This window comes from Gallinula chloropus, assembly GCF_964237585.1.
Source record: "Gallinula chloropus genome assembly, chromosome: 1".
Classification (NCBI taxonomy): domain Eukaryota; kingdom Metazoa; phylum Chordata; class Aves; order Gruiformes; family Rallidae; genus Gallinula; species Gallinula chloropus.
In genome coordinates this window covers 139785310-139797898 of record NC_140085.1, presented here as the reverse complement: position 1 = coordinate 139797898, position 12589 = coordinate 139785310, and the positions used below count along the sequence as shown (strand labels likewise).

The window sequence follows — 12589 nt, the reverse complement described above, 5'->3', positions numbered from 1 at the left end:
GCCGTACACTCTCCTAAAGCAGCAGCAGCTGAAAGCCAAGCAGGACCCAGACCCCACAGCCCTTGGGGCTGCTCTGGGGTATGCAGCATGTCCTCCAGTTGACAGCATAGCCAGGTTCCCCGTAGGCCACGGGGCACATTCTCCAGAGCCATGTATGTATTTGGGTGTCTAAAGGCATCTCCGATGGCGCTATAGTCACTCACGTTCCCGCAACTACACGATGTCTGGTTGGCTTGTACCATTCTTTTATTAGTACTGGGGTTGGGTTTGTTGTCAAGAAAAAGCACACGTTGTTGGAAGCGCGTGGCAAGCAGCTCCCTGGAGCTGCCGTCCGTGGTAGTGGGTGACCTCAGCCCCCCCCCCCCCCAGCTCTGTTTGGGGTGCCTTCTGGCAAGGCGCCTCTGCCCTTGCGCCTCCGGGTGTCAGGGGAGAAATGGCGGGCATCGCCTTGCTGGGTGAGGTGGGTGCACGCACAGCGAGCGCGCGGGACGCCCAAGGCGAGACACCGCCGCTCCCCCGCTCCATCCCGCAGCCGCCCGCCGCCATCTTGCTCCTGCACCTTCGCTCCCTCTCTCTCCCGCCCGCCCGGCCGGCAGGTGCCGCCGTCACGGCGCTGCCATAGAGAGGGCTCCCCGAGAGAGCGCGCCTGCCCCTTCGCGTCCGGGGAGCGCTCCGCCAGGCGGAAGCGGAAGCGGCCCCGGCGGCGCGCGGTGGGGCGAGGGCCGGCACGGGCCGAGGGCGGCGGCGCAGCACACGGGGCCAGGGGCTGTTGCCCGCGATCCCGGGACCCAGTGACCCCCGCTGGCTGCGGGTGAGGCGGGCGCCGGGAGGATCCTTCTGGGGCGGCGGGGAGTCCGGCGGCCGGGGAACGCATAAGGGGAGCCGGCGGGCGGGGGGTGCGGGTAACCCTGCGCGGCCCGGCCCGGCCCGGCCCGCTGGGGGCCTTCCCCTCTGGCGTCAGCCCGGTCTCCCTCCCCGCCGCCGAGGCTCCTCCCGCCGAGGGCAGCCGCCGGCCTTCCCGACGGCGGGTTGCGCAGCCGGTGGCGGTCGCTCCCCACCGCCTCGTACCGCTGAGGCTGCTCGGCGCCGGTCGGAGCGCGGTGGGGCTTTTAAACAAACGCCTTTCTTCTCTCCTTGCAGACGCCTTCCGAGTCTCTCTGTGCCGGAGAACGCGGGACCCGCCTCGGCGCTAGCCTGCTGAGGCTTTCTGGTTGTTAAGTAGACTTCAAAGCGGTGTGGCATCGCTCCGCCAGCCCCTCCCTTCTGTAAAAAGGGTAGCTGCTTTCTGAGCTATCGCATACCAGCTTCTTGTATTCCTAAGATTGTCATCAGCTCCTTGTTTTGGTTTTTGGGTTTTGGTTTTTTTTTTCCCCCTGAGGTCTTACCGAGGTATAATTACGTAAAGGCTCTAGTGGTTATAAAGTAATTTAAGATGTTTGTGCTCCTCAGTTTTAACTCTCTAATTGACCATTGCATTAAAAGACTTTGCTTTAAATTGGGAATGGTTAAATGGCCAAACAATTAAATTATTTACGTATAAGGGCTGTTTTATTCAACTGCTGTTGGCCTGCAACTTAAACTTGCGTCTTTTATTTTTTTTTTTTATCCTATGCCTTTTCTGTGTTATGGCTGCTGCAACAATAGTTCATGATACATCAGAGGCCGTAGAGCTCTGTGCTCCCTGTGGGTTATACCTTAAACCCATTACAAAAATGACCATCAGTGTGGCACTTCCTCAGCTGAAACAACCGGGAAAATCCATTTCGAACTGGGAAGTGATGGAAAGATTGAAAGGGATGGTGCAAACTCATCAGTTCTCCACTCTGCGGATTTCTAAAAGCACAATGGATTTCATCCGGTTTGAAGGAGAGGTCGAGAACAAAAGTTTGGTGAAATCTTTCCTGGCGTGCCTGGATGGCAAAACAATAAAGCTGAGCGGCTTCTCTGACATCCTGAAAGTCCGTGCTGCAGAGTACAAGATTGACTTTCCTACCCGGCACGACTGGGACTCGTTCTTCCGTGACGCGAAAGACATGAACGAGACGCTGCCAGGGGAGAGGCCGGACACGATTCACTTGGAGGGCTTGCCTTGCAAGTGGTTTGCAGCCAAGGACTCCGGCTCGGAAAAGCCAAGTGAGGAAATCCTTATACAGGTCTTTAAGAAGTTCGGAGAAATACGGAACGTGGACATACCCATGCTGGACCCTTACAGAGAGGAAATGACGGGCAGGAACTTTCACACCTTCAGTTTCGGAGGCCACTTGAATTTCGAAGCCTACGTTCAGTATCGAGAGTACGCGGGGTTTATCAAGGCCATGAACGCCCTGCGGGGGATGAAGCTGATGTTTAAAGGCGAGGATGGCAAAGCCGTGGCTTGCAATATAAAGGTGAGAAAACGGGGCTGTTCACGGGAACCTGCGTGAAAGGCTGAATAGGACTGAATGTTATTTCCCTAATGCTTTACAGATAAACTAGGCCTGACAACAGGTGATGTAAACAGCGCTGATGTAGTTTTGTAGAACATCTGTAATAGGATTTTAAAAGGAAAATTTTAGCAGAGCAGTGGGGCGTCAGACTGCACGAACAAAGTGGGTGAGGGTCTTGCTTTTTGCATCAAGACAGTTCTAGAAACGGGTTGCCTGATGGAGCGACAAAGTGTATGAATGTGAACAGCTAGATGGGCTTTAGCAAGTAATGTATTATTTATAAATCTTGTCATTTCACTTAAAAATTTTAATTCTGAGTACGTTCAGGCATATTTCACCAGAAGACAGACTTTAAAGTGCTTTGTTCTCTTCTATGTTAACTACAAATAGAATTTTTCAGGGAGAATTTCACAGCCTTTGTGTTTGGCCCCTGAACTGATCTTGAGGACTACCAGACAAGTGTTAGAACTGTGAAGTTTAGTATCATGTGGCCTGTAAGACCTGTAGAATACATAATTGATCATTAGTGTACTTCACATACAGAAAACCTCCACAAAATGTAAACAGTAATGTTAACGTGTAGCAGGGTTTCCTGTGAATGCAGCAGGCTTTATTCATAATACTTGCTTACTGAGTTTTCCAGATCTTTTTTTTTCTTTTACTTTATTGTCTTAGAAAATACAAGTATGACAAGAGAGAACAAGACAACTTCTTCAGATGTAGCACCTGTGAAAGCATGGCTTGAGGAAAACTTGCTCTGATATGTAGTCTGTACACTTACATACTGGCCGAGTGAATTGTTTGTGGGTGTATTTCGGTATGCTCAATAGGCATTCATCAAATCAGAAAGTCTATTTCAGGAAACATCTTGGGTATTCCTTTGTGTAGTGTGGGAACATGCAAATATTTATTTAAATTATAGTTCAGTCAGTAAGTAAAATACTGTGATCTTTTATCAAAGTTTGTCTGTCGTAGCTGTACCGTGACCCTCAAGGTTTTCAAGGGGACGTGAAATTCAAACTGACACTTACATGTGGGGGATCAGGGTTCCCAAATTTAGTTTGGCTGTGCAAGGGGAAGCATGCCTTCCTGGCAGCTGCCCTGGAGATTGATGGGAAAGGCAGAGGGCTAAGTTTGCAACCGTGCTTGTCAGGGCAGATCTCTTTTGTACAAGGTCACAGCACCTTGTCTGTTTCTATCTGTCTGTCCTTTTAGTCTTGTTAGGGAAACATCATTTTACATAGAGCTTGGGTGAATTAAATTTTAGAGCCCGTGCTCCTTGTTCTCTGCCCCATGGTTCTGGACAGCAGGCCTGTGGGAGTGTATTAAGGACCCCAGCCTGCCTGCACAGGCATTGGTACCTAGAATGGGAGATGAGGATACAGGGCTGTGTTGTCTGCTGGTGTCCTGCTCCTGCGTGCAGCTGGACATGGCCAAGGTCTGCACGGATGTCCTGTAAGATGAGTTTTTTTCCCAGGTCTCATTGCTTAGGTGTGTGTGACTTCCCTTTCTTTTGTGTTCCCAGTGTCAGTCTTGGAACGTCAGCTTCTCAGTTTGGGAATTTTGGTCATAAAAATTGGCGGCTCAGTCCGGGTGCTGGATGTTGTAGAACTGTTTCTTCTGCTGAACTTTAGGACCACTGTGTTAGGGATTAAAGGAGGCCTTTATTTAGGCCCGTTTATGCCTAGTGGTGTACAGTCCTTAATCCATAACATGATTTGAGAGTTCTGTATGTTCCTGTTCTTACAGGTTGAAAACTTGGACAGCCAGGGCCTAAACCACACTAGGTTGGATGTCAGACACAAACAAAAGTGTAAACTGGTACACGATTGTGCTGCTGTGCAGGCTTTTAGTTCCCAATTAACTGGTTATAATGGTATTGTGCTTGCTCTGGGCACGTATAGGAGTTCCCTTTGTTTTTTAAGAGGTTTGATACCTCTGTGCCACGTTAAAATTTTTGTGAGTTGTGTAGGTTGGGGGTGGTGAAGGGTTTTTTTTGTCTATGTAAAACTTTTCAATTGTATCCTCTAAAGGTTTCTTTTGACTCAACAAAGCACCTCAGTGATGCATCAATTAAGAAACGTCAGCTTGAAAGGCAAAAGCTTCAAGAGCTTGAAAAGCAGAGAGAAGAACAAAAACGAAAAGAGAAAGAAGCTGAGGAAAAACAAAAAGAGGAAGAAAGGTAGTTACCACTTATTTCTCAGCTATATTTTTAGCAGTGAGGCGTAATACTTGTAGTTACTCCTTCACTTAGCATCAATAGATAGAAAATAACTAAAGGCATGTTTCCTTTCAAAGTTCTGCTCCAGTAGTTAAAATGTAGCATTTAAAATGTTGTGGTCCTTTTGAAGTAGGATTTAGGGATTATGAGACTTGGAGTGTTTTACAACTACTTTTGTTTGGGTTTTTTTGTTTGTTTGGGTTTGGTTGGGTTTTTTTTTGTTGTTGTTGTTGCTGTTGTTGAACTCTAATTCCAAGAGCTGTGAATTTATGTGTGTGTTATTCTGATGGGAAAAGGTGTGTTGTAAATGGAAAATATCAGATTATACCCTTGTTCTACTTTGGTATTACAGAGCTAATTTGTTTTTAGCATCAGTATTGTTCCAGGAAGGGGATGGGCTACAAGTCTGTTTTAACAATGACACGTTAAGAAAATGTATGTAAGTCTAATGGTAAGACAGCTATTCAGAGTATAAATACAAAGGGAGCAAATTGTTTCAGAGGTCTTACACTGTCCAGTCGCCTTGATTGCTTAGTGTTTAAACAGCTTCAGAAAGTCTGTGGTTATTTAGATTATGACTAATGCTTATGTTCAGTTCAAAACATTAAATCTGCAAAATATTCGATTACCTAAAAATTGTGCACCTGATCTTTTCCCTAAAAGTCAGACACCTGATCTCAGAAGCCCTCAGCCTTCTCCATAATCCGTGTTTTATCCTAATGAAACCCACCAATCCCTGCACACGTTAATTAGCCGGGTAATTTTCTTTTCTCTGTGATGACTGACTGCCTAGCTGCCTGATGCATTGTTGTTATTGCTGGTAGAATTGGTTTTAAAAATCATTCAGTTTTGTTGTATGTTGTGTTTTGTGTTTGGATTCCAGCTTGACAAGCTAATGATTGTTTGCTGCCACGACTAATGGTTACAATGTTCTCTGTTTTCTACTTCTATTTTTCAGTAATCAACAAGACTGACTTAGAAACAAATTCACTCAAAGCACAAAACGTGTTTTTATATAGAGTGGGAGGCTAAAATTGTATCTGCCCTAGATAAATTATATTATACATAATACTGATCTCTTTTTTTAGGAAGCAGAAAGAACTTGAAGAATATGAGAGAGAGAGAAAAAGAGAGGAAAAGCTGCGTAAGAGAGAACAGAAACAGAAAGATCGTGAACTTCGGCGAAACAAAAAACAACTTGAAAAGCTTCAAGCTGAAGAACAGAAAAAACTGCAAGAGAAGATAAAGTTGGAAGAAAGGAAGCTCCTGTTAGCTCAGAGAAATCTTCAGTCTATTAGGCTCATTGCAGAACTGCTAAGTAGGGCAAAGGTAATTTAAATATTTATTTCACAAGCTAATGAAGAACCCAGTGAACAGAGCCTTTTGCTGACTTGAGAAGGGGTGGGAAAGTGCTGTTCATTTAGTGACAGACTTAGTACCTCTCCAGCTGCTGTTCCTTAGACCAAAAGCTCAAGAAAGTGCAACAAAACAGTAAAATACACGCAAGAGAATGGAGTGAACGTGTACCTGTAATCATAGTGTTTTTTTACATGTAAACTAATTGGCAGGCTTGCTCTTAAGTCCAGTAAAAGAATGTGTAAGCATGAATGAAGTAAATTAAGCACAGAGGATATTTCTTAATTCCAGTTTTGGTGCTGTTTCCCTTCTGGCTTTCAGCAGTTCTGTTAACTGCTCTTTGCAGTTGCAGAGGATGAGCTTTTGTTACTTGATGTTTGAAAATGTGCGGAATGATTTCTCTGCAGGAAAAGTACTGTCAGCCAAGGTTTCAAATTTTAGATCCTATCTCTAACAGTATTGCTATTTTTCACTGAAACAGGATGTCACTTGCTTAAGCCTTGGATAAATCCATGTTAGGGTATAATGCAGGTTAGCTAACTTCTGTAGACATGAGAAACAGTGTGGAAAAGTGTGTAAAAACACTTTGACGTCCCTCTTCCCTTCCCCCACATGGTGCCAGTGTGCCTTAGGAGCATTTTTGAACTCCTGCAGTGTTATATGGTTAGTTACATTCTAGGGGAAGGCAGAAACACTTCTTGCAGACTTTGTAACTTGCAGCTGTGAAATGGAAAGGCTGTCTGATTAAGCAGAGCAGTGTGTTTGTTTTGCTTCCAGAATTTTGAGGTCAACACTAGGCTGTTTGTTTGGGTCGGATTAAAAAAAACAGTTTGAACCTTGTCTTTCAGTATCAGGAGTTTCTAAAGTGGTTGACAAAGTTCGAATCAGTTTCTATGTAATACGTGTATTTAATTATCTGTGGTTTTTATGGACTCACTGCTGACTAATCTGTGCACCACAGAGAAGTTCATGTTTTAAATTTGACTGAAACCTTCAAGTGTTCACCGTGTTAAATGTGTTGTAATGCTTCAAATTTCACATGTTGTTTTAGCTTGTGTGTTATCCTTGTCATACTAAGGAGCCATAAAGACCAAGCTTTGGTTCTGTCATGTGAAATAGGTAGGAGAAATTGACGCTCCAAAGAGTTTGTGGACTGGTACTAATGATTCACTTTACAACAGTTGTGTGTTAGTCCATTTTTTTGTTTGGGTTAGTTTGGTTGGGCTTTTTTTCCATTTAAGAGGAAAACAACCGTTTTGTTTTAGGATGGTTCTGTTTGTTGAATTTTATTTTCTTGCCATATTGCTGCTTTTGTGTTATGGTATAACTGGGAAGCATGAATGTATCTATAAATCTTTCCTTCTTTACACTTACCTTCCCTTTTACTCTCTTTCAGACTGTTAAGCTTCTGGAGCAAGAACATAATGAAGAAAAGATTCGTCTTCAGGAGCTAGAGGAGAGACGGAAGCTCCAGGAGGCTGAGCTCAAACGTGTGGAAGAGGAAAAAGAGAGAGCGCTGGGGTTGCAGAGAAAAGAAAAGGAACTGAGGGAGAAACTACTGAACAATCTTCTGAGCAAGAAAATGGATGCAATTAATCAAAACCAAGAAGAGACAGAAGCGTCTCAGTCTGACACGCAGGCAGCCCCTAGTGCTGTTCCACACACTGTGTCATCCAGCTGCATCACTTCTACCTCAGGACAAGCTGTTACAGGCAAGCTGGCTCCCGACTCTCAGAGAGAACTAGCGTCCCCTGAGAGTATAAATGCGCAGTGCAAGTACTTGAATGGCAACATTCACGATAAAGTTCATGTCAGAGAAGGTCAGAAACTTCATACCACAAACTCTGAGAGGTGTTCTGAGAAAAGAAGTTCGGGGGAGCTTTCATGTGCTCCCGCCGGTAACCAGCAGCAGAAGGGCTATGACCAGAATACCTCCAGGAAGGACTCACGCTGTGAGCAAGGCAAACGTAGCACAGAGCCAAGGAGAAGAAAGAGCCCTTCGTGTAGCAGTGTAAATACTGACGAGAGTAAGGGCAGGCGGGAGAGGAGCAGGCACAGAAGAGATTCGAGTTACCAGGATGACAGGCGCAGGAGAGAGAGGAGGCACTACAGACACTCGAGCAGGAGCTACAGCCCTCGCCGGAGCCACAGTCCTCGCCGGAGGAGTGTGAGCCCCAGGCGCTCGCGGTACCGAAGAACTCGCAGCAGCGAGCGTAAGCGAGACCGGAGAGACAGAAGTCACAGTCGCCGGAGCGTGAGCCGGAGGCGCAGGCACCGGCGGAGGTCACTGAGCAAGCAGAGGAGTGGGTGATGGAAGGCTTTGGCTCCTTGGAAATTTGGTTGGACAGAAGGGCCAGAAAGCTGTAAATGAGCCCTCGTTGGGGTGACTGCTGTAGAAAACACGGTGGTTTCAACCAGTGCTTCACTTGCATCTAGTCCCTGAAAGCAAGCAAATGGATGCCTGATACTTCTGATGTTCCTTTGTGCTTTGTTGTCTCTTTCTAGGTTTCTATGACAAATGTAGGTACAGCCACCCGTGCTTCTGCTTGAGTTCCTACAGTGCTAAAAGCCAACTTGTTTTCTTGATTTTCAGTTTTCTAAACCTTAATTTTAGTCTATTTTAGTTTTTATCTTGATCACCTGTTTTGGCTTGAGAAGCACGTGGGTGCCAGTTATAGGAACTCCAGGTTAATCAGCTATTACAAAGAGATTTGATTTAAAATGCTCTGCTGCATTAAATGAAATCACATTTAACAGAGTAGATTATTTTGCCAACTGAGATTGATAGCAGGACTTTCACATAGTTATTACACTGACTATAAAGATATGCAAGGTATCTTTTAAACTGCTATGATTCCTTCATATGTCTGCATGGTGCCAAGCTTCGTGGCCCAAATTAGTCTGGCATGTAATGCCATTTGTATAGTAATACTTTTTGTGTTAAGAGAGGCACACTGATCTAGGAAATGAGAAGCAGTGGTAAACTGGTTGAAAAGTTGTTCTGTTGTTTTGCTGACATGTTTGGGTTTGTAATTGCTTCAGGTGGCACAGAGCCACTTGAAGTATTCTTTCAGGTACGGACAGCTAGCCGTTGTTGTATGAAAAAGGGGCCTTCTTGCTAAATTATTTTTATTTGTGATGTTGGAAAGTAAGGCTGCAGTGTCTCTTGTTAAACCCATTTAAAAATACTTCTGCTTCTGAAATGCAGCTCAGGAATATTAAAAGCTATAATGTTACAGTGAAAGAGTTTATTTTGCCTTCTTATGGTAAAATTAAAAAGAAAACTGTTTCCAGTGAACCAAAGTTGCTGTTTTCATATGTCAGTATATTAAAATCTGCAGAAGTGTTACATGAGAGTCCATTTGTGGGGAAAACAAAAAAGCCTCCATGCGTTTGAGTAATGATGCTCAGCTGCTTCTTGATGGTCCTGTTACAAACAACTGTGTCAGCTGTTAATTCAGTGGGACGTGTGCTCTTTATGTACAGCCTTCAGATGTCATTTTCCTTGGGTGTATGCATCAGATCAAAATGTGTCCCTTTCCTGGAGTGCCTGAGGAGCACGTGTGTGCTGCACCTCAGCTGGATCCCTGGCTGGCTGAGTGAATCAGTGTGGGGTTTGTTTCTTATTAGACCATGCTGCTGCCATCTTTGTAGCTAGCTGTGGAAAGAAAAGGTGGATGTTATTTTATCTTCCTGGCAACTCATGTTTTTAAAGATCTCCAAGTAATTATATTACATCTCCAGTTTTTGTGACTTCTGAGCTTCTCAGCTGTCTTGAGGGCTGAGAGCTAGACTGATTTATCATCTCCACCAATCTTTTGAATTCAGAGCAGTTGCTTTCTGTGGAGAGTTCACTTTTCTGCTGTCATTGTTGAAGTGTTAAAAAAGCCTTATCTGCCTGGATCCTCAGTAATGGTTTTGCTGAAATCCAATCTCATGTTGGTTGCAAGTATTTGACAAGGCTGGTGGGATGCCTGTTGTAAACGCATGCAGTTCTGCTTAGCCTGCTCTCAAATACTGACATGCTGTCCATGGTAACAACACTTTAAAACCCCCCCCAAACAAACCAAACCCCAAAAAATTCTGTCTGCAGTTATGTGAGAGTTTAACTAACGGTTCTCAGTACCAATGTCTGAGCTCAGGATTAGGTTCTTACTAGTGTTTCTGCAACATACTTCTATTGTGGGTTTCCACTGGGACTGATATGTTGGGTGGGGGGTCTTGATGATGTATCATGTAGTTAATCAGGGAGATGCCGGTTCACAGTGCTGCTTCCACAGCTGGATGACTTCCTGAATGCAGTGTCATTGCCAAGAGTGGAAGTGGTGAAAGCAGTGGCAGTCACCAGAAAGTGTTAGAGCCATACTAAAAGAATCCCAACAGATACTGTTGGTTAATACAAAAAAAGACTGTGCTTGGTAGATTGTTTTGCTCCAGAGAAGGCACCAAGAACAGGTTTCTACCCCACCCTGAAATGACTAAATTCCATAAGCTCCCCTAATGATTAGGGCAATTTCTGAGGCCAGTAAAGGTAATGTAGGGAGGAAGTTCATCTCTCAGGCTTTGATAATCATTCAGCTCAGCACCCATATCAAGCCCTGTCTTTGTGCAATGTCCTTAAAGTGCAATAATAAAGTGTAATTGTACATCTCTCTTGTACAGTTGTTACTCTAAATGTAGAGTAACTCTGTTGCTTGTAGCACTTGTATTATTTCTTCTTTTCACAGCAGCTTCAGGAAGAAAAGCCTGAAAATGCTTTGAAGCTACTTGCAAATGCTTACTTTCCACAAGGCAGAGGAAATGGGGAGGAAGTTGTCTTTAAGTCGGCCAGCTGAACCCAATCAGAACTCTTTAAACTCCCAGTACCCAAAGTTGCCCAGTAACTGCTCCATAACAGAGTTTTATCTGTTCTAACACAGAGCAGTGTTGTTGCTTCAGGTATATGTTTTGAATCAAAGGTCTCAAAAATGTTTTCAGTGCAGAATCTTCTGAATGGATATTGCATCGTGTGTGCTTGCACTGGGTCTGACTGGGATGGAGTTGACTTCCTTTGCAGCTGCCAGGACGGTGCTGGTTTGGATTTGTGACAAACTGATGGCAACACATCGACGCTTTATGTAGCGCAGAGCAGCGCTTGCACAGTGTCAGGGCCTTCTCTCAGGTTTTATGCATGCTGCCTGGAGGGGGGAGGTTGGGAAGGGATACAGCTGGAACAGCTGGCCCCAGCTGACTGAAGAGATAACCTGTGCCACATAACATCATGCTCAACAATAAAAATGGGGCTTTCATCTTTCCAAGGTAGCTATTGCCCCAAGACAGCTGGTCACCAGCTTGCTTGTGGTCTTCACTGATGACGTGCTATGGCCTGCAAGAGAACTTGAAAAGACTTGAAACTTTAATCTTTTTATAAGTTCACAAATACACATTATGCCATGCCCACTGTAATTTATTCAGGTTTTTATTATGGCTGAGGTATGTGCTTGTACTACTGCAAAATCTTTGCTGATGCAATAACTTAAAGAATATAATTTTTTATAGTAAACAGTTGTTCTTTTTTCTGTATTGATTCTAAGTCAGTACATTTCTACCAAGTATCTTCTAGGGGTCTTAGTGTTTCAAATGAAAGAACATAGTGGGAGCTGGGCTTATTCAGCCTGGAGAAGAGAAGGCTGCGGGGGGACCTCATTGCAGCCTTCCAGTACCTGAAGGGAGCATACAAACAGGAGGGGAATCAACTTTTAAAAGGGTAGATAATGGCAGGACAAGGGGGAATGGATTAAAACTAAAAGAGGGAAGGTTTAGATTAGATATTAGGGGGAAGTTCTTTATCCAGTGGTGAGGTGCTGGAACAGGCTGCCCAGAGAGGTGGTGGATGCCCCGTCCCTGGAGGTGTTCCAACGCCGGGTTGGATGAGGGGTTTTTTCCTAATTGACTCTACATTTGTAGAGTAAGCTATTGAATGATCTATAATAAAGGCCTATCCATGATAGGGTGTGTATGTAAAAAACATTTGATACATTATTTGGAAGCATTATCTTGAATGCTCTTAGAGAAAATGGGAATTTTTTGCAGTGGCTTCCAAAATAGTGAGAGCAGGCCTGTACCAAGGCCCATAAACCTGAGAGTTGATCACTGGTAAGTGCTACCTGGACATCACACCAGTGACAGCTTTAGGTCAGTTTTTGAACGTGTATAGGATCATGTAACAGACTTGTGGGTGCTATATTTGGTAGCAGAGGTACAGAGGTTGATAGCGTATGACAACTAAACCAGCTAGATGGGCAGATGCCTTAATTTATAAATGGGTGAGCAAAATTGACCATTGATGTCTTACATTGCTATGTAAGTTAAGGGCTTTTTAAATTACAGGCAAGAGGAAATACATGTATTGCCTGTTTTAATCTGGTATCCTGTCTTGCAGGCATGATCATAATCTGCATACAACACCCATTTAATTAAGTTTATGTTGTATTCTGCTGATCTAGCTCTTCCCCAGCTCAATGAATATGCTATTAATAGAATGTATCTTTTGCTGCCTCAATAAATTTGCAGAGTTGTCTCCATTGTTTGTATAAAGCAGCCATCT

General features: G+C 44.4%; 1 protein-coding gene across 1 annotated transcript; it reads left to right on the top strand.

Moving 5' to 3' along the window:
* Window positions 1-1533: 1533 nt before the first annotated feature.
* Window positions 1534-9530, top strand: AKAP17A (A-kinase anchoring protein 17A). The gene is made up of 4 exons (XM_084272940.1): window positions 1534-2387; window positions 4460-4608; window positions 5736-5976; window positions 7400-9530. The coding sequence occupies exons 1-4, from the start codon at window positions 1626-1628 to the stop codon at window positions 8312-8314; spliced, it is 2067 nt and encodes a 688-aa protein (XP_084129066.1). The 5' UTR covers window positions 1534-1625; the 3' UTR covers window positions 8315-9530.
* The last annotated feature ends 3059 nt before the right edge of the window (window positions 9531-12589 follow it).

Bases quoted from the DNA above. Each gene is read 5' to 3' on its own strand.
- AKAP17A (XM_084272940.1), top strand. From the start codon at position 1,626: ATGGCTGCTGCAACAATAGTTCATGATACATCAGAGGCCGTAGAGCTC. The intron at 2,388-4,459 runs GTGAGAAAACGG...TATCCTCTAAAG, and splicing joins CCGTGGCTTGCAATATAAAG to GTTTCTTTTGACTCAACAAA. The intron at 5,977-7,399 runs GTAATTTAAATA...ACTCTCTTTCAG, and splicing joins AACTGCTAAGTAGGGCAAAG to ACTGTTAAGCTTCTGGAGCA.